We start from the raw sequence: 23,223 nt of genomic DNA, 5'->3' as shown, positions 1-23,223 counted from the left end.
GATTGGCTACACAGGATTAAACAAATAATCAAATATATTGAGAATAATGGGAGCCAGGTTTTGCACTCTCAGGGAAGGAAGGTATAAAAAGCTAAGATTGGAGTAGGAGCTGTCCTTGTGAATTTGTAGTTTACTGTGTGTGTGTGTATGTGTGTGTATAAAGATGTAGAAATAAATATAAAGGTTTGCATATTTAGAAGCATATGAATACTTCCTAGTTCTGTTCACTGAGAGTCTGGGAGCAGCCACACCTCAAAAAAAATTACTCCTAGCACACGGAGGTTTGCTTCTAAGTACCACTGTTCACTAAAAGGAACCTAGGACTCCTTGGAAAAATGGCTGATTTTCAGCACTGCGATAGGGGAAGTACATAATGAGGCTGGAACATTCTGTTGTAACAGAAGCTTAAAGAATGAATTTGCAAGGGGGTGAAAGGCTTTCTAGGCAGAGAAAATAGTAGGTACAAAGACAGAGAGACATAATCTTTCTTTTTTTGGTGTTCCCTCACGTGGTGGAGGGATTGGTATCCATTCAGTTGTGCAGGCCAGAAACCTGGGACTCATCCTTTACACCTCCTGGTCCTTGCCTACCATATCATATTTATGTCTGAGTTTTGTCAGTCTTTTTAGTTTCTTCATCTTCTCTCTAATCCTGCCAGCATCGCTGAGCCTGAGTAACTACTCTCTCTCCCTGGATTGCCTCAGAGTCTTTGCATTGCCAGATTCCCTGGCTACTCATCCCTCTACCCAGTCACCCTCTCTCCTCTCCATTCCAATCTCTACACTGCTGCCAAACGGTCTCTAAAAAATGCAAATCTGATCATCCATCTCCCCTCTACCACTGCCGCTCCAAAATATTGGATAAAATCCAAAATTACAGACATGGACCTAGCCCTTCCTCCTTGTTTCCAGCCCCTTGACCCTGTGCCCTTTGCTATAGAGGCTACAGCACACTTTCGATGGTTTTCTTCAACTCGACACCACTGTGTTCCTTCTTACCTGAAACACTTTGACAGGTATTTCCCGTACCTGGGATGCCTCACTCCCTAAAGAAAGCCCTCTCTGACATCTAGTCTAGATTAGAATCTCCATCATAAGCTCTCATAGTCCCATGTCCTTTTTCCTTTACTGGGTTTATCACAGTTTATAATTGTGTATTTGTGGGATTATTTGTTGCTGTCTGTTTTCCCACTAAATTCTAAGCATCTCATTTGGTTGCCGTGGAGGTCTGAGCACCTGGTACAGCATGTAATACAACATGATATGCATGACTGAATGAAGGAGCAAGAGGCTCATGATGTGGTGGGGAAGATAGGCAGATATCCCAGGAGCTATAGAACAAAGCAGATGGAGCATGGTGGATACCATAAGCACAGTATAGACAAAGGACTCCTAGAATGCAGTGAAGGAGAGATTAAGGGATCTAGGAAGAAAGAGCTGTTACGTGAATTACAGTTTCTGGTGATGAGTTGTTTTCATATTTGTCTCTCCTCTTCTCCTTTTTTCGTCAGGGATATAATCTGAGTCAACTATAAACACCCTGCTGTTATAAAGCATGAAGCCCTGGTTCAGACTTTATTTCAGCTCTATGTAACAATAATTTGTGTTTTAACTCATAATTTAATGCAGGTGAAAAATCTAAATTTTTATGATGTTGTTCTGGATTTTATATTAATGGATTCCTTTGAAGATTTAGAAAACCCACCCACATCCATACAGAATGTAGTAAATAATCGCTGGCTAAACTCCTCCTTCAAAGAAACTGTAAGTGGTGGTTTACCTTTTTCTCAACCATTTAAATTTGATGGGAAATGGTCAGAACTGGGAAGATCAATAAGATTTACTTATATATCTGCCTATAGAATGACTAGTGTGGAAACGGCTCAATCTTTGATACTGGGATCAGATGTGTATGATACACAACATCTTCAGATGAAATTCCCTTTGGCTCTTCTGTCTGTCCCTGTGCTGACCTGGAGGACTAGTGTTTCTTCAGATCTCAAACTCAGGCTTCAGACCAGTTCAGGCCTAACCAAAAATGTAACTGAACTGTCTCTGTGACTAACCTAAAATACAGCAGTTGTAAAAAGACAGTATGTATTTTTTTAGAGGAAAATATGGAGATTTATATTCTCAAATACTATCAAAAATTAGGGGAGGAAGGGGCGCCTCACTGGCTCAGTCGGTAGAGAGTGCAACTCTTGATCTCAAGGTTGTGAGTTCAAGACTCATGTTGAGTGTAGAGAGTAGTTGAAAATAAATTTTTTAAAAATTAAAAAAGGAGTAAAAGAAATAGGCATATGCAAAAATAAAACAGGTTTAAACTATATTCTATACTTTGAATGTTTTCAGTTTCTCTGGTTTTTTTGTACTCAGATCTCTAGTTGACATTGTTTTTTTGTTGTGCTTTAAGTATGTACTTGGAAGGAAGTAGGTAAAATAGATATTCATGCTGCAATTAGAATGCCTCTAAAAAAATGTTCCAGCTGCCTATTTCACAATTATTTTGGAAATTTCTGATACTAAATTTTAAAGAATTTTTAATAAATCCACTTTTCACTCAAAATATGTTTTAACCATAAAAGTTACATGTTCTCCCATTTCTTAGCTGATTTGGTCAAGTGACCTTGGTCAAAGTTGGACCATGCCAGATTTCCTTAAGATCCGCTTGGGTATTTTAGTCCCTATCATTAAGGTTGTATTTCTTAGTTCTTTATTGGAATAACTGTTAGCTCTACCCACAGCTATTTCCAGCAGTACTGTTCTTGAAGAAAAAAAAATACTGTGTTGTCTTTATTATTATTGCATGGATCAGCTGTTGTATATGTGTATCTGTGTACACATAGTTTCACTCTTTTCCCATAGGAAGAGAACTGGAGAACTGAGAGTTCAGTTATAGGTAACCGGGTTTCTTGGTGCCAGAGCTCAGCCTTTTTCCTTCAGTGGCTTTGTATTGAATTTAAAATTTATAAAAACAAAATACCTTTTCATTATTTATTCACAAACAATAAAAGGAACCAGGACTGGCTAAAATGTTTTGAACATTTTAAACCCATAAGCCTATGAGTTCCTAATACAAATCACTCCTAATGCAAAGTTTATATAGTCATAAATGTACGTCTTTTTCTCCTCTGTATATGTTTAGGCTGTGGCTTCAAGCTGTTGGTCGGAGCTGAGACAAAGAAGGCAGCAGATGAAGGTAAACTTCACTATGCCTTCAGCTGCTTCTCTTTTGGGTCATATGAGGCTCCTGTCAAAGAAACTGCTGAGTCAGTTCTCAAGTGGGGATGGCAGCTCATAGGGACTGTTCCTCGAGCTGGAAGAGTGACTTACTGATACTGGGTTGGCTTCCCCTGTTCTGAATTCCTTCTTCCTCTTCCTTAACATTCGGTATAGTTTTCAGTAGAGAGAACTGAGGCATGCATGGGATTTCTACTATGTGAGAGAGGGTTTAGGGTTGGTTAGAAATGGCTCTGATAGAATTTTTAAGATAATTCTGGGGACCATGTACGTGAATAATTCTTGTTTAAAATGATTCCAGAGGGCAACCCTCTCAGGTCCCCTCCCTCTTTGGGAGCTTTGTACTCTATCATTCAATAAACTTAAAAAAAAAAAAAGATTCCAGAGACCCTGTGTTTTAAACAAGCTTTCCAAATGAGTATTCTAAACTCTTAACATTTGGGAACCACTGGTTTGGGGCTAGGGAGCAGACTTGTAGACTTGGGCTTGATTCTTACACTAGCTATTATGACCTCGGGCACGTTCCTGACCATCAGCTGACCTCCAGTTCTCCTATTTGCAGATGAAATTGGTGCCTGCCTCACAGGCTCGGTGTAAGAATGAAATAAGATAATATCAACCAGCTTCATTTAAACATAATGAAAAGTAAATATAAAAATGAGCTTAATAAGTAGTAGTTTCCATAATAATCATGATAATAACATATATAACTTTATGTCTTCTTAGCATAAATCATACCTTAGACTAGTCTCCTGTCCATATCCACAGATTACCTATATATCTCCCCTCTTGGGGAACTATTTTCTAGACCTGGAATGCTGTACTCTTTCCTCTGTATTTAAATATATCTTACCTCTTGTTGAGTTCAGCTCATGTTATTACTTGGGGAAGCCTGTCTCTTCAGTCAGCTCACACTCATGTTCTACCTGTCTGAACTCCTACTACACAGTTAGAGTCTATGGGATTTAGAATTTTAATTTATGCAGAACCTCTCAGACTAAATAATAACTTCAGTGCATCCTTCATAACTTTTTGGCCTTCACTGGTTAGCTCTGTGTGACTTAGGACAGGTTACTTAACTCCTCTGATGTATCACTTTCTATGATGTTAACACAACCTACTTTTTCAGGAACGTTTTATTAGATTAAATAGAACCTAGCACATTATCTGGAATATAATGGGTACTCATTAAATGTAATTGCTGCTAGAGTATATATATTTTTTAAATGGAGGTTTAGAAGATGTTTTGGGGCCTATAAAATAGAAAATAACCCCTCCAGGAGACAGAATCGTAAGGCATAGTTATCCCCAGTTGATGCTATATGACAAATCCCACAGGATGTTATTTAACAAGGTAAATTCAGAAAGTTAATAAAGTTAGAGAGGTTCCTAAATTACAATTATATGTATTATTATTGCACAAAAAGAGGTAGTAAGTACACAATTAAATGCTTCAATAGTATCTGGTTCCTCAACTAAAAGTTAGGATTCTAACAAGCATATTTTTGTGCTTAGTCATTTAAAAATCACTTTGGTCTTTTTCAGGTAATTTAATTAAGTGATTGAATGGAACTGTTTAATAGCTGAAACCATAGTAATCTCATTGATCCTAAAAATTATACTGCTAAGGAACACCATAGCATTCTTGTTATTGCTTGGTTGTAACACTGATATGATTACTTTTTTATGAAGTATTTTTATGAGGTGAAAATGCCTTCAAGAAATAATCTTCCTCAGCACATTTGAAACTGTTGGCTAGGATATGAAAATTATATAAAACATTCTGTGACTCTAAAAGTTCCTTAGTAGGCTGGCTCATCATTAACCCTTGGTCTGTCCTCAAAAAGCTGATCATATGATGGATAGCAATTTAAGTTTCTTTGCTAGAGATAGCTAATTCAAGAAGGTAAAAATAACTCGATTCTCCTTTACTTCCCAACAGATCCCAGATGGATTTTTTGCCCATTTTTATGCCATTTGTGAGCAAATCAGCCCTGTCCTCGCCTGGGGCTTTTTGGGTCCTCGAAATTCTCTCTATGATTTATGTTGCTTCTTTAAGGTATGTTCAGTCATTGAATCATCTCTTTTTTTTTCTAAATCGAAAAGTGGATGAGGCTTTATTCTGTTTTGTTTTTGCTTTCGTAGGAAAAAGAATGTTAATGAAAGGTAGTTATAAAAGTCACCTAAATTCAGTGTTTCAACGCCAGTGGAACATTATTATATAGATTTGGTGCTTTATCCCAGAGTAGATTCAGCAAGTCCGTTCACCTTATCAAATCCTTCTATAATGGCTTTGTGCTTTTGTGTGGTGTGAGACGTGGTTTTGTGTGGGTGTTACCCTGTTACAATCAAGTTGCTGCAGACAGTTGTTCTTCACCTTGGACTCTTCTGAAATGTATAAATCAAATAATAATGTGTCTTTATTGCACATGTGGGCAATTTAGAAGTTCTGGTTTAAGGTAACATGAATGATAAAACCCAGTTGTGAGAGCTAACATGGGAGTTTAAGGTCATACCCTGTCGTTAGCAGTTTGCCAAAACGCAAGTTACAGCTCCTTGCAGAATTTTCTGCCTGGCACGGTGCCAAGAAAAGTCTCATTATTTCCTTGTCTTGAATTTAGGCTGAGTTTCAAGGAGCAAATAAAAGTAAACATAATCAAGTATGAATTTGAAAGTTTTTGATGTTTGAAAGTGTGGATTTTCATTCTGTTGTTCATTTAAAAAGTTAAATTATTATGTTTATGTGCTGTTAATGTAACATTTGTATAAGTGTTTAGGAAAAGTTATTTTACTGCCATTCAAAACTGATCAATTTTTGACTCGTGTTTTTTTGAACTCCCAAAAGGTAAGGTATGTGTTTAGTGGGAAGAATTTGGACTGGGAATTAAGTTTGTCATTAATGAACAGCCTGACTCTAGGCAAATCATGCTCTGTCCTCCTTGTCTTTATCTATAAAATGACAGGGCTCGACAGGTTGATTGCTAACTCATCCAGATACAGAGTCAAGCAAATCTATGTAGTGTGCCTTCCTAGTACTTCTTAACTCTTGATTTCTGTGGGATAGAAATTAAGTATATCTGTTTTTTGTTGTTTGGAATTACTTTTTTTCCCCCCCCATCATGGCATAACAGCCTGTGACTTAGTAGTATATAAGTTGCTTAAAATGAGTTTCAGAAAAAAAGAATGAGATTTTTGCCATTTTCAACAACAGGGTTGGACCTACAGGGTATTGTGCTAAGTGAAATAAGTGAGACAGAGAAAGACAAATGCCATGATTTCACTTATATGTGGAAACCAGAAAACAAAGCAAATGAACAAAAAAACCCATAGAATCATAAATAGCACAAAGTGGTGATTGCCAGAGGAGAGGGGATTGGGAGGAGGGGCAAAATAGGTGAAGGGGATTAAGAGATACAAACTTCCAGTTATAAATAAGTCACGAGGATGAAAAGTACAACATAGGGAATATAGTCAATAATATTGTAAAAACCTTGTATGGTGACGGGTGGTAACTACACTTAACCATGGGGAGCATTGAGTCATGTGTAGACTTGTTGAATCACTGTGTTGTACACCTGAAACTAATAAAACACTGTATTTCAACTGTACTTCAGTGAAAAAATGAGTTGCAGCATAAGTATTAACTTACTGAAATGAAATATCCTTCAGATCTTCCAGTGGTTTGAGACCTGAAATTTTTATTTTTCATGTATCTTAAGTTTTTTATATACAGAAAAATATACACTTAAAACTTAAAAGTTAGGGCTCCTGGGTGGCTCAGTTGGTTAAGCGTCTGCCTTCAGCTGAGGTCATGATCCCAGGGTCCTGGGATCGAGCCCCGCATCGGGCTCCCTGCTCGGCGGGGAGCCTGCTTCTCCCTCTCCCTGCTGCTCCCCCTGCTTGTGCGCATGTGCTCACTCTCTCACAAAAATAAATAAATAAAACATTTTTTAAAGATTAAAAAAAGAAAAACTTAAAAGTTACAGGGGTGCCTGGGTGGCTCAGTCAGTTAAGTGTCCCACTCTTGGTTTTGGTTCAGGTCATGATCTCAGGGTCATAGGATCAAGCCCCGAGTGGGGCTCCATGCTCAGCGCAGAATCTGCTTGAGATTCTCTGCCTCTCCCTCTCCATCTGCCCCTTCCCTGCTCGTGCTTTCTCTCTCTCTAAAATTAAAAAAAAAAAAAAAAAAAGACAAAAAAAATCTTAAAAGTTCCAACTATTGGAAATAGTTTACTCTTCTGTCTTAAAGTAGTACCAGTGTTCAGAGGTAACATTGAAAATGTCAGTTATTAAGAAAGAATTAATAGTAGCCCCTTACATTTAGACAGTGCTTTAAGGTTTACAGGCATTTCCCATAGATTTTTTTTTTTTCATCATCATGTCAGCCGTGAATAGTATAAAGGACAAGTAGTAGTATCCCGTATTTTACAGAAAAAGAAAATGAGACCTAGGAAAGCTTTAATCACTTGTTCAAGGTCCCTTTTCCAATGGGATATGAGACTAGTACGGGCAGTCAGGCCTTCTGACTCCTAATTCAGTGCTTGTTACAATATTGGTAACTATTTAGATTAATGTAATTTTGGTCTGATAGTGCCAATTTGTTTTATGTTCATTTTCCAGAATCAAGTTCTTTTCTTTCTCAAAGACATTTTTGACTTCGAGAAGGTGCGCTATTCCAGTATAGAGACTTTGGCTGAAGACCTCATGCAGTTACTTATTCGCCGCACTGAACTGTTAACGGCCTATCTTGGAGCTGATGCACTGAGGCATACAAGTAGCTGTCTAAGTAGTCATGGTCATGTTATGTCCAGTGGCCTGTTGGAAGCCAAAGTACAATAAGTACCATAAAAACCATACCATTGGAGTGTGCTATGAAATAGTTAAGGTAACTATTGATTTTGTACCACGTGTTACAAGGAATTGGGGGATATGGACTCAGGGAGGGAAAAGACATCTGGTAGAGAATGAGTGATCATACTGTATTTACACAGAAGTTCTGTCAGTTGAATCCCTGTGTACTGTATCCAAAGTGGCGCTTTCTTGTCTTTAGGTAATAATTTAAGTCATGAAATGCTGTATATTTTATAGAAATATTGCTTGAATTGAAACCAGTACTTGGGAGTTAGTTGATCTGTCGTCCCAAAGCTGTCTGCAAAGTCCAGTATCCTTCTCAAAAGCTCTGTCTTTATACTTTGCACCTTGAAAATATACACTTTAGCCAAGACCTTTGTGGCCCCCTTATGTAAGAATATATTACTCCTAGTGTCAACAAATTGAACTTTGCCTGAAAATGTATTTTTCATTGTAAAGTTATTTATTATTCAATCAAGTATAGGCAGTAGTCGTGTTTAATATGTACTGCTTACATTATTGCTTGTGCATTTGCTCATGTTTGAATCAAAGAAATTGTAATGGCTGAGTATCATTATAAACATTTAAATGAATTGACACTGAGAAGTTTACAAGTTAGAAGTTTATATTAGATTTACTCAGTTTCCAAAATATATTATTGTTGGTCCTATAAGTTAGAATAACGAGACTGAAGAAATTTCTGTTATCTTTTTATAGATTAGAGCATTTTCCCTTGAATGATTATTGATTAAAAAGATAACATTTATTAACTATGAGAGGTAATTAAGATTTTCTGTGTGTAGTTTTGAAACTATTTCCCAATATCTGAAGGTATTAATCTGGATACAGTAAAATAATTTCTCCCTTCTCCTTCTGTAGAACTTATAGCACACTGGGAATTTGTCATATTATGCCCATATTTTAAAAATATTCATTCTTTGAATCTTCGTGAGGTTTTAAAGGTTTTTTTCCCTTGAATATAGAACAAAATATTTTTTAATGGCATGGAAGTATATTTCATGTCCTTTATGATAAATAAATGAACAAATGAGTTGTTCATATGAGTAGGGTTCTTCAGAGTATATTAGATACATTCAGAGCTGTGTTAATTTTGTGTCTAAATCATATACCACTTATTTAAAGTGGCTCACTCAGCACATCAACAGATTGGATTCGTGGAATTTGCTCCTAAGGTGGGCTTTATTTATTTCAAGAGGGAGTTACCCAGAAAGATCTAAAATATATTTTTTAAAAATGAATTTTTAGATTAAAGTGCCTAGCTTCTGACTAATGAATAGAAAATAAAAAGTGAGGGAGAAAAGCATAATCTTTTAAGGTTTTAAATTTACATTTGTGCCACATTTATGTAATATTAGTTACAAATTATGAGTTTCAGAATCTTTATGCTCTTTGCATGTACTGTGTCCCATAATGTGTGGGTTACAGCATTAAACAATATGAAATATTGCTCTGATATTTAGCTCCAGACGTTTCCTACATATATTCTTAATTTAACAATTGGCTATTCACAAGTCTTATTATTGATGGAGGAATAGCATTAGAAGTATCAAAGCTAAAAATTCCATTATGTGTTGTTTAATTTTTAATTCATATCTTGTATTTTTAGCTTCTTGTTGAGGTACCATTGACCTTGAATGATTCACACACACGTGTGTGTGCACGCACACATTCCCATCATTGTGTAGGCAAGACAGGTATTGTTTATATTAATTTTCCTGTGGGGGGGGGCTAACTGTTTTAAGCTGTGGTTTTATAAACAAAGCTGTAAGTAAACTTAATTACCTTTTTATTTGAGGAAGATATTATTTGAAATCTATTTTGAAGAATTGCACTATTTAATAATGCTGCTACTACATAAGATAACTCTGGGGAATTTATTTCATCAGATAAGATGAATGGCTTTCCAGAAAGTGTTTTTTTTTTCTCTTTTTTCACTTCACCTTAAAAAAAAAGTTGCCCATATTCAAGAGGCTGGTTTGTCAAATTCAGTGTTTGAGTTTCATTCGTTTCTGGTCAGTTACATAGCTACTACTTCAGCAAAATGCTTTCTTTGTGGCCTTTGACAAAAGAGACAAGAGTGGGGCGCCTGGGTGGCTCAGTCGTTAAGCGTCTGCCTTCGGCTCAGGTCATGATCCCAGGGTCCTGGGATCGAGCCCCTTGTAGGGCTCCTTGCTTGGCGGGAAGCCTGCTTCTCCCTCTCCCACTCCCCCTGCTTGTGTTCCCTCTCTCGCTGTCTCTCTCTCTGTCAAATAAATAAATAAAAATCTTAAAAAAACCCAAAAAACAAAAGAGACAAGAGTGACCAAATAGAATTTCAGGGTAATAAGTATAGAAAAAAAAAACCCTCTCTATTGTAAGGGAAGAAACTTGAACTTTTTAAAAGAAACATCTCTTAAAAATGGTTCTGACCACAACAGAGTACTTAAGACATAAGTACCAATTTCAGTTTGCCTTGAAATTGGGTTAAGCAACTAACGCAATGTTACAAATAATAAAAAATGATTAAACTAGAGTTTTTTAGGAAAAACCCCGTTAGACACTCACGCTGGTACAGTCAGAGAACGGCCTTTGCCACTGCCAGTCCTACTACCGGCCATCTTCCTGTGTACCTGATCATCAGGGGGCCTTGAATTCATCCTGAGAAAATGGGTTTTTCCTCTTGTTTTCTGGAAGACAAAAGATCCGTGTTCAGGTGATTTATGTTTAACTTTCTACTTTGGTTTCTCTACATTTTTGTTCAACTAAAAAGCTAGTAATTCTTCATTTAAGGCTTACAATATGTTTATTAAATGTCAAAATGAGATTTTTTTTAAAAAAGAAGCCAAGTTTTTCATATGGTTATAGTCAGCTCCAAAAAACTTTCTCTCATAAAATAGTACTGTTTATTTGCATCCATTTATTTTTATTCTATTGTTAAATGACTTTATAAAAAATATTTACAAACTTTTTCTTGCCTTAAGATGTAACATTTTCACACCTGAAACTAATGTAACATTGTCAACTGTACTTCAATTTAAAAAAAAAGATGTCACATTTTCTGCTTAAATGATTACCTAAAGAGTGCTTATTTGCATCACAAAAGAATTTAGTTTATTATTCCTTTAAACCTATGAAATAGAAATGCCAAAGTAACATTTAATATACTTCTCTGTGACCTTTCATAATCAGAAATTTTAAATTATGTTCTTGACAATTTGCTTTTATTTTAATGTGAACACATATTAGGAAATTATTTGGAATATACATTTCAAAGTGATTATAAGAATTAGGCTGAATTCAAATCTTTTGTTTTTTGCTTGGATTAATTACATTTAGAAATTTCTCTGTGAGACTTAAGAATTTGTATAATCTGTGATTAGTGGAAATAAGGGCATTCTTTCTTTGTTCCTAATGATTCTATTATGTTATGTTTTGCTTAGTTTGGAACAACCATGTATTGTCCTTACTTGGCTGATATTAGTAAATGCGTCTATTTCCTAAATGTAGGGACTGTACTTATTAATTTACAGGTGAAACACTACAGTAGCAGAAAAAAAAATAGCACTGGCTCTTTAGCTAAAATAAGCACTGTAACATGGATGTATTTCTACTACTGCCAAATAAAACAGTGATGGTACATCTTACTGATGTATTGACTATTTTATACAATGCTTATATATATATATATATATTTGCAAGATCACACTGGTCTCATCAGACCCTGTCAACATGGGAGCTCTCGGTGTTCCTTAGACCACATACATGGGCACAGAGAATGCCGACGACCGCAGAACTGTTGGAATCGAGTGCCAAAGCACATGATCGCCTCTGTGGATGAAGTAGGAGAAAAGACATTTCTGTGATGAGTGAAGCCAGAGTACTTGTGTTTTAATTAATAAGGTGTTTGGATTGGGAATGCCATCAAACACAATATACATTTATCTAATTGATATTCATGCATCCGTCCCTATTCAGACCTCCCATTTCCCCCCACTTCCTGGTCAGAGTCCACATACAAGGAGAGGGGCTGCTGCTGGGCCGGCCGTGGGGGCACCAGATGGCAAGGGGGCTTTCCTCGGATGGAAAAACAGTCCAAAGCTCCCCAGTCTGTAGGCACTCTTCCCAGCGAGGAGACAGGGTTGGACATGGACGGGAGGCTGGAGCAGCACCTCAGCCTCCTCTTCTGTTTTCTTTGTCACCTACCATCCTCTGGGCTGTCCCATGCCATCCTCTTCCATCCCACTGCCCGAATGTCATGTTTTGTATATTTTAAACATCTCCGGGTTTTGGGGCGCCTGGCTGGCTCAGTCGGAAGAGTATTTGACTCATGATCTCGGGGTCATGAGTTTGAGCCCCACGTTGAGTGTAGAGATTACTTAAGTAAATAAAGAACAATAAAAACCTTAAACATCTCTGAATTTTTAGGTATGTTTAAAATACGTCTCTACAAGCATCTCAGTGTCTTATTGTTATATTATTTGTAGGGCTTTGCTGGAAATCTCTATTAACTCATTTGATTCATCCACTGTCTTCCTTACTGTTCTTATGCCACTTTTGACTTTTATTATATAGTATTTCTTTTCATACCCTGTATTCTGTGATACTTTACCCTGCCACCTCTTCTCCTTTGATCTCGCTCTCTCCTCATGCTGCTGACATCTTTGATCATGAACAGCTCTCTTGTCTGCTAAGGTGTTTTTTGTTTTTTTGGTTTTTTTCCTACCTCTAAGTAACCTTCATCGTTTATGCAGGGAAGGACTGAATTCCAGTACAGAAGAGAAGAGCAAACCCTCCTACGACACTTTATTCTTTACTTAAAAGCCACAGCAAAGCAACTGGTACATCAAATACCACCTCAACCTTTTGCTTTTAACTGTCTCTTATGTGTGTCACAAAAGCCTTTCACAAAGTACATTTATATATAGGAGATTACAGAACTTTTATAATATGCTATGTTTGAAATAATACCATAATGCTTGAATATAGAGGAGCACTTTGACATTTGCAAGCAATTGAAATGCATGATTTCCAGAACTTTGCTGCATGTGTGTTTTGTTTTGTTTCGTTTTGTTTTTACAACACTGTGAGAGAATAGGCCCACAGGCTTTAAAAAGGACTGGATCCTTAATGTGGTAGGGGGTGGCTAATTTTAAAAAGTAGGTTAAAGCAAGTGTGTTTGTTATCTACTGCTGTGTAACAAATTATCCCCAAATTTAGCAGCTCAAAACAACAAACATTATCTCACACAGTTGCTGAGGGTTAGGAATCCCGGAATGGCTGTTCCTGGTGGTTGTGGCTCAGGGTCTCTCCTGAGATTGCAGCCATTTGAAGGTCTGACCAGGACTGGAAGATCTGCTGTCAAGATTTGCTCATTCACATGGCTGTTGTCAGGGGGCATTAGGTCCTTGCCATATGGGCCTCATAACAGAGCTCCCTGAGTCTCTTTAAAACTGCTGGCATCTCCCAAATTGAGTAATCCAAGAGGTATCAAGGCAAAAGACCCAGTATCTTTTATAACCTAGACTTGGAAGTGACATACCATTATACCATGCTAACATATCGTGTTATATTGATCATGCAGACCACCTTTTTGACACAATGTGGGAGGCGAATATTAAAAGGTGGGATCATTTGGGGTCATCTTAGTGGCTGGACACCACCATAAGGAATGATAATACACTACATCTAGTTAAGGTAGACCTTTTTCTTCGGGCAGTCTTGATGTAGGTTCAAGGCCTTTACTTGGAATATGGATCCATTTGGGTTCTGAGGTATCTTTGTTGTATAAACTGCACCGCTAAATCATCATCTGGGATTTCCAGTTTCCCTTACTTTTGAAGGAGAAAAAATTTACATGAAAAGCAATGTATACTGAATTTTGTACCCAATTTTATATATTTGTCTTTCCCACATCTAGCTTGATGGTAATTTTTATCATCTATCAAGTCTTCAAAGCTTTCATCCTAGCTTTTATAAAACCATAACTCATTTTGCCTTTATATTTCTTCCTTTTGTAATGTTGATGTCATTTCGATAGCATGCATCTGATACAATCAAGTGGGAGAACAAGCCCAGGTGACTCAGGTATATGAGGTATATGAGGAATGTTCATACAAATTGGCAAATCTTTGATTTCCAATAGTCTTAAACTTAGCTTATCCAAACTGAGCTCCTGACTACACCTGCCTAACCTCCTCCTGCCAGTCTTTCTCATGCCAGCAAATGACAACTCCCTTCTCCTAGGCCAAAAACTTGCTCCTCACACCGCATGTTGAATCTGTTGCCAAAATCTACCAGTTCTACTTCTTAAAATGTACCGAGAAAAAAAAAATGCCGAGCACGTCTCACGATCTTCCCAGGCATCACTGTGGTCCAAACTCCCATCACCTGCCAGCCCGGCTGTTTTGGAAGCCTCCCAGCTGGTCTCCCTGCTTCATTTAGTGTATTTGCAGCACATCAGCCAGAGTGACCGTGTTAAAAATATGTCTGATCATGTCACTACTTTGTTCAAAATCACCATGGCCACCCACGTTAAAGGCCAAAGTCCTTCCAACGTTGGGCAAAAGGGTTCACCAGCCATGTCCTGCCCCACTCCGCTTCCTCTTTCCCCCTTTGCCTGCCCAGCTTCACCCGCACAAGCCTCCTTGCTCTTCCTAGAACATGTCAGGATCCTCCTCGGGCTTTTTATAATCTTTCCCTGGACCCCTTTCCCTCATGTGTTTCCAGATATTTACATGACTCATGTTCTGCATCTGCAGAGATTTACCTAGCTCACTGTCTCCCTTTCCTTAGGACTGATTTATAATGAGGCTGTCCCCTCAGTATCCACCCGCCCCATTCATGGCTTTCCCTACTTTCCTGCTCTGGATTTATCCGTCGTGGATATCACTAAGTACATAGTTTATTTGCTCATTGTCTGCCCCCTTCCACAAAATGTCTCTTCCCATGATGGCAGGACTTTTTATTTGCTTTGTTACTGCTGTATCAGTATCTAGAACTGTGTATTTGTTGAATGAATGAATGAATGAATGAATGATGAATTGGTGAAAGAAGAAACAGGCCTTGCATGCTGTGGGTAGCAGAGTTTTGTAGGAAAAATGGAGCACTCTGTTTAATCTGGTGAATCCACTGAGTGGATATCCGTTAAGAGAGCTTCTACTCATTACTTTAAGTCATGAAAATAAATGTATCCTTGGAAGTTGAAAAGTGTAGGGAGGAAAGGGGTGGAATGAGAGTTTATAATAGGGGACACTGACAGATTGGGAGTGAAAGAAAGGCTTCTCTGAGAAAGCATCATTTAAGTGGACAACAAAAACTTACACCGAAGTTAGGTAAGTGGGGAGTGGGGGAAAGAGGCTTTCATGCAGAGAACAGCTTGCGCAAAGGCCCTGAAGCTGGAAAGTTCCATGAACTAAAGAAGGTCAAGATGATGGTATTGAAGGGAGCAAGGGGGCGGGGTGAGCTAGGTCATCCAGGCCACCTATCTGTATTAGATTAAGTTTAAACAGCTGTTTTAATTACCAGTCTGGAACTTTTCTCTAATTGAAGAATGAATAGCTTACACATTGAAAAGAATTTCTATCCTGAGTAAATAGTGTATGGGGATGGAGTGTAGAAGAAAAGTTACAGCTGAGAGTAGAAAGCCTTCTCAATACCCCTGAAAATATAGCCTGAGCACCACATTCTGCCCAGATCTCCAAGTTGGAAGTGGTTGTCCCTGGTGTATCTCTGTGGATGCTAGCTCAATTAAAAAATTTTTCTTTTCTTTCATCGATCTTTTATTATTTATTTTCTGCATGCAGCGAAGAACTGAAGATCTCCCCCACAAGAAAAATTCCCCCTCTGGATGAGCATTTCAGGTTTTAATATGGGTTGTTTCATGGGTTTAATTGACAGGCTTGTGGTCCAGGTTGAAAAGGCCCATGGGTGCTAATATTCAAAGGTGCCTTTATGTAGGTTTAGAAGGACCAGAGATGACTTGCCCTCAACTAAGGAAAGGTGCAAGATTATGTAAGTGTTTGCTTTTAGGGTTTTTTTTTTTTTTTTTTTTTTTTAACCTCCTCCCCTCCCTTCCCCTTCTCCTTCCACTTTTCTCTATCACCACCCTCCTTGGAGTTAAAGAGGAGAGCCAAGAAAAGGACAGCCACAGACAGACGAAGTGGTCCCCGGACTGCCGCCCTATGTCGCCGAGAGAAGCGGGCCCCAGGGCAAACCGGCTGTGGGTGGTGGGGAGCCAGCTCCAGCCTGACTACGAATCCCATTCCAACAGCACTCCCTTCCCACTGGGGAGGCGGCCTTCCGTCCCCGGCCCCTGCCGGGAGGTGGAGGCTGACCCCATATGAAAGGCTCAGCGATCCAGAGTCGGGCGACACGCAGGTTCTGGCGGAAAGTTGGCAGCCACCGCCCTCCCTCCCGGCTCCCTCCCCGACGCCACCCCCGCCCCGGGCGCTACGGCGGGGGTGGGGGCGGGGGGAACTGGCCTAGTGTTCCGGAACAGCTGCTGCCGGCGCTGGGCCCGCCTGGAATGCGGGGACAGGCTGCGCACCAGGACTTTTATGGAAACTTGCTGGTGGAGACGGCGGCGGCGGCGGCGGCGGCCAAAGGGCTCCCAGCGGCCGGAGCGGCAGCGGCCGGAGCGCCCAGACCCCCGCCCATACCCAGGCGCAGGACGCGCACAGCCTCTCCGCGCGCAACGAGGACGCTCGCTCATCGCCGGCTCCTGGCGGGTGAGAGAGTCGGGGAACGTGGGGCGGGGGCGGCGGGGGCCCGGAGGTGTCGGGTCCCCCCCCCCGCGGGGGCGGGGGCCGCAGGGAGACGTGCCCCGCTCCCGGCTCCTGGCCGGGCTGCGGCCGCCGCACCCGAGCGCGCGGGGCTGCCGCCAGCTGTGGCGGCGCGGGCGGCCCGGCCCGAGCGAGCGGCGTCCTGCGGGCTCGGCGGGGTGGCGGCCCGGGTCTGCGCGTCGCCCTGCGCTCCTGCTTTCAGCCCCGGCTCGTGCCCGGTCGGCCGAGTGGCGTTCGGCTGCTCTCTCCACTCCTACAGGGAAGAGCCCTCCGCGCGCGAGCGGAGTGGGTGCAGTCCCTTCGCTCTACCCTTGGGGTCCAAGCGGGTATAAAGTTCGCTGTCGTCCCCCACCCACCACGTGCCCCCGGCGCTCCGTCTCCGCCCGCGATGCCTGCTGTTTTTTAAGAGAAAGCCAGTCCCGGTCTGTCCCTGCGGCGGCTGGGGAGTAAAATGGGATTTAACAGCCTATCATCTATCCCCCTCCCTGCAAAGTATGTTTTGGAGGCGATTTTGTCCGAGGTGGGATGTTGGGGTGGCGCAGCTACAGTTGGGAGTTGGAGTGCACAACGTGGTCACCTCTTGAGACCTCTCCCTTGTCCCTGTGCTTTTTGAAAATGCGAAGCCATTCCAGCTGTTTGTAACTGTGAAACGCTCCACAATGCTAAAAATGTGTTGGCATTTGAAAGAAAATAATCGAGTTGAGAGGTTAGTTGATTATCGCAATGGCTCCGAGGTCTTCATTTTGTATTTATTTAAGGTCCATAACGCGAACAAAGAGAGTTGGGGGGAGGGTGCGGTGGAGAGAGAGCGAGAACAAGGTAAAAATAGCATAAGGAGATGTCCTATCAAAATGTCTGTCCTAGGGAAAGAGGCAGGTAGAAAAATGTAAGTGAGCCTTAAGAAAGAAATAGTTCCATTTGCAAAGCAATGGGAGCATCATTCATCAGATAAATTTTCTTTTTTTTTTTTTAAAGATTTTATTTATTTGAGAGAGAGAATGAGAGACAGAGAGCACGAGAGGGGAGAGGGTCAGAGGGAGAAGCAGACCCCCCGCTGAGCAGGGAGCCCGATGCGGGACTCGATCCCGGGACTCCAGGATCATGACCTGAGCCGAAGGCAGTCGCTTAACCAACTGAGCCACCCAGGCGCCCCATCAGATAAATTTTCTTAATGAATTCATGTAACGGGCCCTTTGGCCTGCGAGTCACAACATAACTATGTATTTGGCAGTACCATTAAGTAAACCTGAGTATTTATACCATCTTAGTCACACGTCATTGGGCGAACCTCATTATCCCCCCCTCTGCCCAGTCCTTGTACAGCTTAAAGAACTGCCGTAAGAAAACTCAAAATACACGTAAGTCTCTGGAATTCTTTTTGAGTTTGAGGTGTGTGAAAAATGAGGTGTGGAAAAATGCATAATTGAGCGACAGTTTTCTGGGGAGATGTGTTTAATATAAATGAAATTTGATTATTTAATATAATTAGTTAAGATTTATCCTCACAGGTATTAGCCCCCTATTTTTGAAGATCTTTTCTATTTTTGACTGGCATAATTTAAATAAAAATGTGGGAAATTGTGTATTTTATCTGCAACAACTTCCTTAAGGAGCCCTGAGCAAAAACCACAACAAAATTCTTTTAAATCCAGTTTCCCTCAATACAGGATTGGTGTAATTCAATTTTAATAGAAGATTCACATTTCTACATCCATTTTAGGCTGAACTGTAGTGAATAGCAGTTTCTCTTGCGCACTTTCAATGAAATCTGTGCTATTTTTGAAAATTTGATATGTAAGACTGATCATTGTCAAAATGTATGTCATCTTGAGCTGGCTATATTTAGCATCAACAAAGGAATGCGTTATCTAGGCTTTTGAACAGTATTTTTCCCCTGAAATTACACTTGAAGTATTTAGGTTAGGGTTTCACTTGTGAACAGAATGAAAACCGCGTATGTATATTTAGAAGAGATTAATTGGGGATTTAGATTGCTTAGAACCCGAGTGACCTAAAATGACATACTTCGTTTAGGAAAACAAAAAAAACCTGTTATTTTTGAAACACCCTAAAGGCAAATAAAGGTACTGTTTAAATAACACATGCCTACAAGAAAGAAAACAATGCAGTAAATGTAGAAAAGGATGTAATAGACGGGCAGATGTCTAAAAGTTTTATGGAAGAGACGAGTCAGTACATTTTATAGTATGTAGGCCATATACACACAAAAAATATCTTGGTAGTCTACTTTAGAGGGAAAATGACCTACAACATTCTTAATTATTTCACCTAGTTCTGTTCTTTAATTAGTTTGTGGTTTATATCACCTGTGTAGTTTCTTTCACGTTCTCTTCTGGTTTTGTAATTGCAAAATTACATATTCTTTACATACACTTGGAATTGTTATATTTTCTCTTTCTGTTTAAATTCAGTGCACAGTTTGGCTGGACTTAGGGTACTATACTTTCTACACTCTAGGATGAGTGGATTTTTACCCTGAAATCCAACTTACTTCTAGTAAAATTTGTTTTTTGTTCTAAAGTTAATATAACCATATTGTATTTATGGTTAAAAATGAATGGAAAGGGGGACTTTCAAAACAGGACACATGTACCGTTAGTGTTTTGATATGTTTCCTCCTTTTCCCCGTGCACAGGATTCTTTTCTTGTGTTGCCGGATCTCTGGGAAGCCGTGTGTGCAAGCCCCGGGTGCAGTATCTGCCATCCAGTAAGTGTTCAGTACCCCTTCTTTTTCTCCCCACACCTCCTTTTTTTTTTTTTTCCTTCTTGTCCTCTCCTCCCTTTTACTGTGAGATTAGAAGGCAGATTGGGGCTCCCTGGTCCGCATTCTGAGGTTGGTGAAATTTGACTTCTGCCTTCTTTTCTGTGCCTCTTTCTTGTCCTTTCCTCCCCCTTGACTGTGCCTCCTTCTTTCAGCCAAACTAGGCCTCCCTTTGTCTCTCCATTTTCTCAGTGCCGCCTGTTCCTGTAGATCAGGGGCCACAGATTAGCACATTAGCATTAGCATGTAAGCCACGGCCATGCTTACAAATTGGTACATTTTATGATAAGGATTTCTAGCGTCTCCTGAAAAACTGGGTCCTTTCTGCATAGCAGCAGTACCCTGGGACTGAGCACTTGCTTCCCCCTCAGGGCACACATACCCCTTTGGACACTGTCGCCATCATTCCCTGTTACCTTACAACCAGTCGTCACTTGCTCATGTTACCGGTCAGTGACACTGCCTTACCTGATCTTCCATTTACTTTGCCTAACCCTAGACACTGGAGTACGCAGCAGTCCCCTGATGTCCGTATGAGGCAAGTCTGAAGCTGTGATAGGATGGAGAGGATGGAGAGTCTGGACCCGGCATCAGGGACCTGCACTTGAAATGTTGTAGATAGGGGTGGGAGGATGGGTTAGCCTGGTGGTGGGTATTGAGGAGGGCACGTTCTGCACGGAGCACTGGGTGTTATGCACAAACAATGAATCATGGAACACTTCATCTAAAACTAATGATGTAATGTATGGGGATTAACATAAGAATAAAAAAAAATGTTGTAGATATATTTGGGTTAGCAATCCTCTTAAATAGTGTGACCATGGGAATGAGAAGAGGTTAACATTCATTGACACTAATTGCTTGTGTCAGTTGGAGCTGGAAGGGACCATGTATACTAACTAAAACATTTTAACTGGTGGGGTTTCAGAAAGCATAGGGTAAGTATTTCTGGGAAAGAAATCCTAGTCCTGGGAACTCTTAAAATACTCCTCATCTCTCTCCACCCCAGAAGTGTTTAGGAGAGTTGTTTTTTTTTAAGCCCTAGAGATTGGCCATAAAGAGGAGCTAACTACTCTTCCTTTTCTGCCTCCCCACCCTCCCTTTGTTTGGAGCCAGAGGCCTGGGTCTGCCCATTCCCAGAGAGGGTGAGGAGGCCCAGTCTCCTCCAGAGAGTACCACATCCATGTGCCTGTGAAACCAACTTCTGGTTTTTCATGATACCCAGCTTAATGTAAACCCACTCGATTTTATTTTCTCTTCATTCATTTATGTATCCTCATCATCAGCCCTCTTTTTGGAGCTGTCAGTCGTAAGTTTTACTTGGGCTGACTTTGGATCAGACCGTTTACCTGTTACCTCTTTGTCATTCATCCACTCGCTCAAATGTGAATTGAGTTTGTACCGTGTCCTAGTTGTTGTGTGAGACACCAAGGATAAAGAACAGAGTAGAGCAGCGTTCTTTTAAGGGGCTTCGAGTGTGGTGAATGCTCTTTGGAAACTATCACATACAGTCTTATGAGTGCAAAGTGTTATACATTGTTAATACAGAAGAATATCAAAGCAGGTTGAAAAGAAGATTCTTGCTTATCAGTGAGGAATTGTGGGTAGGAGGGAAAAAATCTCATTTCAAATAGAAAAAATATTTTTGAATTGTGATAAGGTTTATGACTGGTTTTATATTTTTATTTATCTTTTAAAATTAAAAACATTCTTATTTATCTTTTAAAATTTTATTTACTTGACAGAGAGAGCACAAGCAGCAGGAGAGGGCAGAGGAAGAGGGAGAAGCAGGCTTCCCGCAGAGCAGGGAGCCCGATGCGGGGCTCCATCCCAGGACCCTGGGACCGTGACCTGAGGCGAAGGCAGATGCTTAACCGACTGAGCCACCCAGGCGCCCCTTATGATATTTTTAAAGTATAAGGTTATAATCTTCATTAACTAAATGTGATAAAGCTACATTGTATTTAAGTGTATATTTCTGCTAAAGTGAAAAATGATAAAAATTTAGGCTTACATTTTATAAAGCTCAAAACATTTGTTCCAAAGACTGTGAAGAAATAGGTTTTAACATTTACTTGTGGTATATAGTTAAGTGTTCTAAAATCTTAAAGGGGTGCCTGGGTGGCTCAGTCAGTTAAGCATCTGCCTTCACCTCAGGTCATGATCCCGAAGTCCTGGGATCGAGTCCCACATTGGGCTCCCTTCTCAGTGGGGAGCCTGCTTCTCCCTCTCCCCCTACTCTTGTTCATGCTCTCTTGTGCACTCTCTCTCTCTCAAATAAATAAAATCTTAAAAAATAAAATCATCTTAAAAGTTGAGACAAAGAATTTACTTGAGTTTAATGAAATGCAGATTTAAAGCTGTCTGTCTTGACAATTCTGTTCCTTGAGAAAGGAGATAACACATTAACACAATGAAACCGTTATTATAAATGATAGCTATGATTTAAAATTCTTTTCTTGATTCCTGCATTATTTGCTATCTCGGAATAGTTTAATTGCATGTCTGAAAAGTCAAGGAAAATTAATTAATAGAAAATACAGATCCAATGAAATTCTAGAACAGAAATATTAGCATGCGTATTTTTTGATCCATTGTACTTAATATTACATTCTATGAGACTTACATATTGTCTCACAGCTTGAGCTTCATACCTTAATATTCAACCTGGAAATTATAACAGCCCAAAATTATACTCTAGAACACATTTTATTAGGCTATTAAGTCATTTTCAAAAGCTTCTTGAAGCTTATCTCACTAATTGCTATGCCTGTTGATACCAGTATTAATATTACCATTGGGTATATTATATATATGTTTCATGTACTTAAATTAGGTAAAAATGGAGAATAGTAAGGTGAAATGAGTAGTTGAGTAACAGTCAAAAAACCTGGAGTCTAGTTCCTTGTTCTGTGGCTGAACAACTTACAACCTGGACAAGTCACTGAATTTCTTTGTGCCTATTTTTTTATATGGGGTTGGACTGAGTGATCTTTTTTTTTTAAGATTTATTTGAGAGTGAGCACGTGAGTGGGCCCATGTGTGTGAGTGGGGGGAGGGGCAGAGGGAGAGAATCTTCAAGCAGACTCCCTGCTGAGCACAGAGCTGGACACCCTGCTCAATCCCAAGACCCATGAGATCACGACCTGAGCCAAAACCAAGAGTTGGACGCTTAACCGACTGAGCCACCCAGGCACCCCGGGACTAAGTAGATCAAGTCTAAACTTTCTTAATAGGACATTCAGGAATCTTCCCAGTCCGTGCCCAGCCTTTCTAGTTTCACCATGGATTTGCTGGATAATTAACCTACGGCTCCCCAAATTTGCAATGGGTCATCAGGCATTGGTGTTTTTGTTCATGTTGCTTCTTTTGTCTGAATGTGTGGAATCCTGTTTATTTTAAATCCTATTTATCTTTCAAGGTCTAAATCAAATGTCACCAACTTTGTGTAACTTAACCCCAACCCCCTCCTTCACCCCACCGTTGTCTTTTCCACAACTTTTCCATGTTTCTGTAGCCCTGTATATATACTGCTATTATAGCACTTAATACTTTGTATTATAATTATTTG

At 40.0% G+C, this 23,223-nt stretch overlaps 2 protein-coding genes across 21 annotated transcripts in view; both read left to right on the top strand.

The window, feature by feature from the left end:
- MIGA1 (mitoguardin 1) overlaps nucleotides 1–11,738 on the top strand; it is a 101,818-nt gene extending 90,080 nt beyond the window's left edge. For all 4 annotated transcript variants that reach the window (XM_064588952.1, XM_064588954.1, XM_064588951.1 and 1 more), the window contains 4 exons: nucleotides 1,629–1,763; nucleotides 3,145–3,198; nucleotides 5,182–5,298; nucleotides 7,860–11,738. In XM_064588952.1, coding sequence (XP_064445022.1) covers nucleotides 1,629–1,763; nucleotides 3,145–3,198; nucleotides 5,182–5,298; nucleotides 7,860–8,078 — 525 coding nt within the window. In that variant the 3' untranslated portion in view covers nucleotides 8,079–11,738. The remainder of the gene's footprint in view (nucleotides 1–1,628; nucleotides 1,764–3,144; nucleotides 3,199–5,181; nucleotides 5,299–7,859) is intronic.
- Nucleotides 11,739–16,519: 4,781 nt separating this feature from the next.
- Nucleotides 16,520–23,223, top strand: part of NEXN (nexilin F-actin binding protein) — a 42,628-nt gene continuing 35,924 nt past the window's right edge. For 4 of the 17 annotated variants that reach the window (XM_054512781.1, XM_054512782.1, XM_054512780.1 and 1 more), the window contains exons 1-2: nucleotides 19,527–19,598; nucleotides 20,152–20,190. In XM_054512781.1, coding sequence (XP_054368756.1) covers nucleotides 20,186–20,190 — 5 coding nt within the window. In that variant the 5' untranslated portion in view covers nucleotides 19,527–19,598; nucleotides 20,152–20,185. Of the gene's footprint in view, nucleotides 16,817–17,054; nucleotides 17,577–18,201; nucleotides 18,229–19,526; nucleotides 19,599–20,151; nucleotides 20,191–21,436; nucleotides 21,574–23,223 lie in introns of those variants that run through there. The other 13 variants (XM_064588944.1, XM_054512785.2, XM_045897359.3 and 10 more) reach the window with 12 other exon arrangements.

This window comes from Mirounga angustirostris, unplaced genomic scaffold (genome assembly GCF_029215605.1).
Source record: "Mirounga angustirostris isolate CCGP_5_RB_7025 unplaced genomic scaffold, mMirAng1.0.hap1 SCAF_4, whole genome shotgun sequence".
Lineage (NCBI taxonomy): Eukaryota > Metazoa > Chordata > Mammalia > Carnivora > Phocidae > Mirounga > Mirounga angustirostris.
Note: the sequence above shows the minus strand (reverse complement) of the source record. Positions and strands in the feature narration are given on the sequence as shown.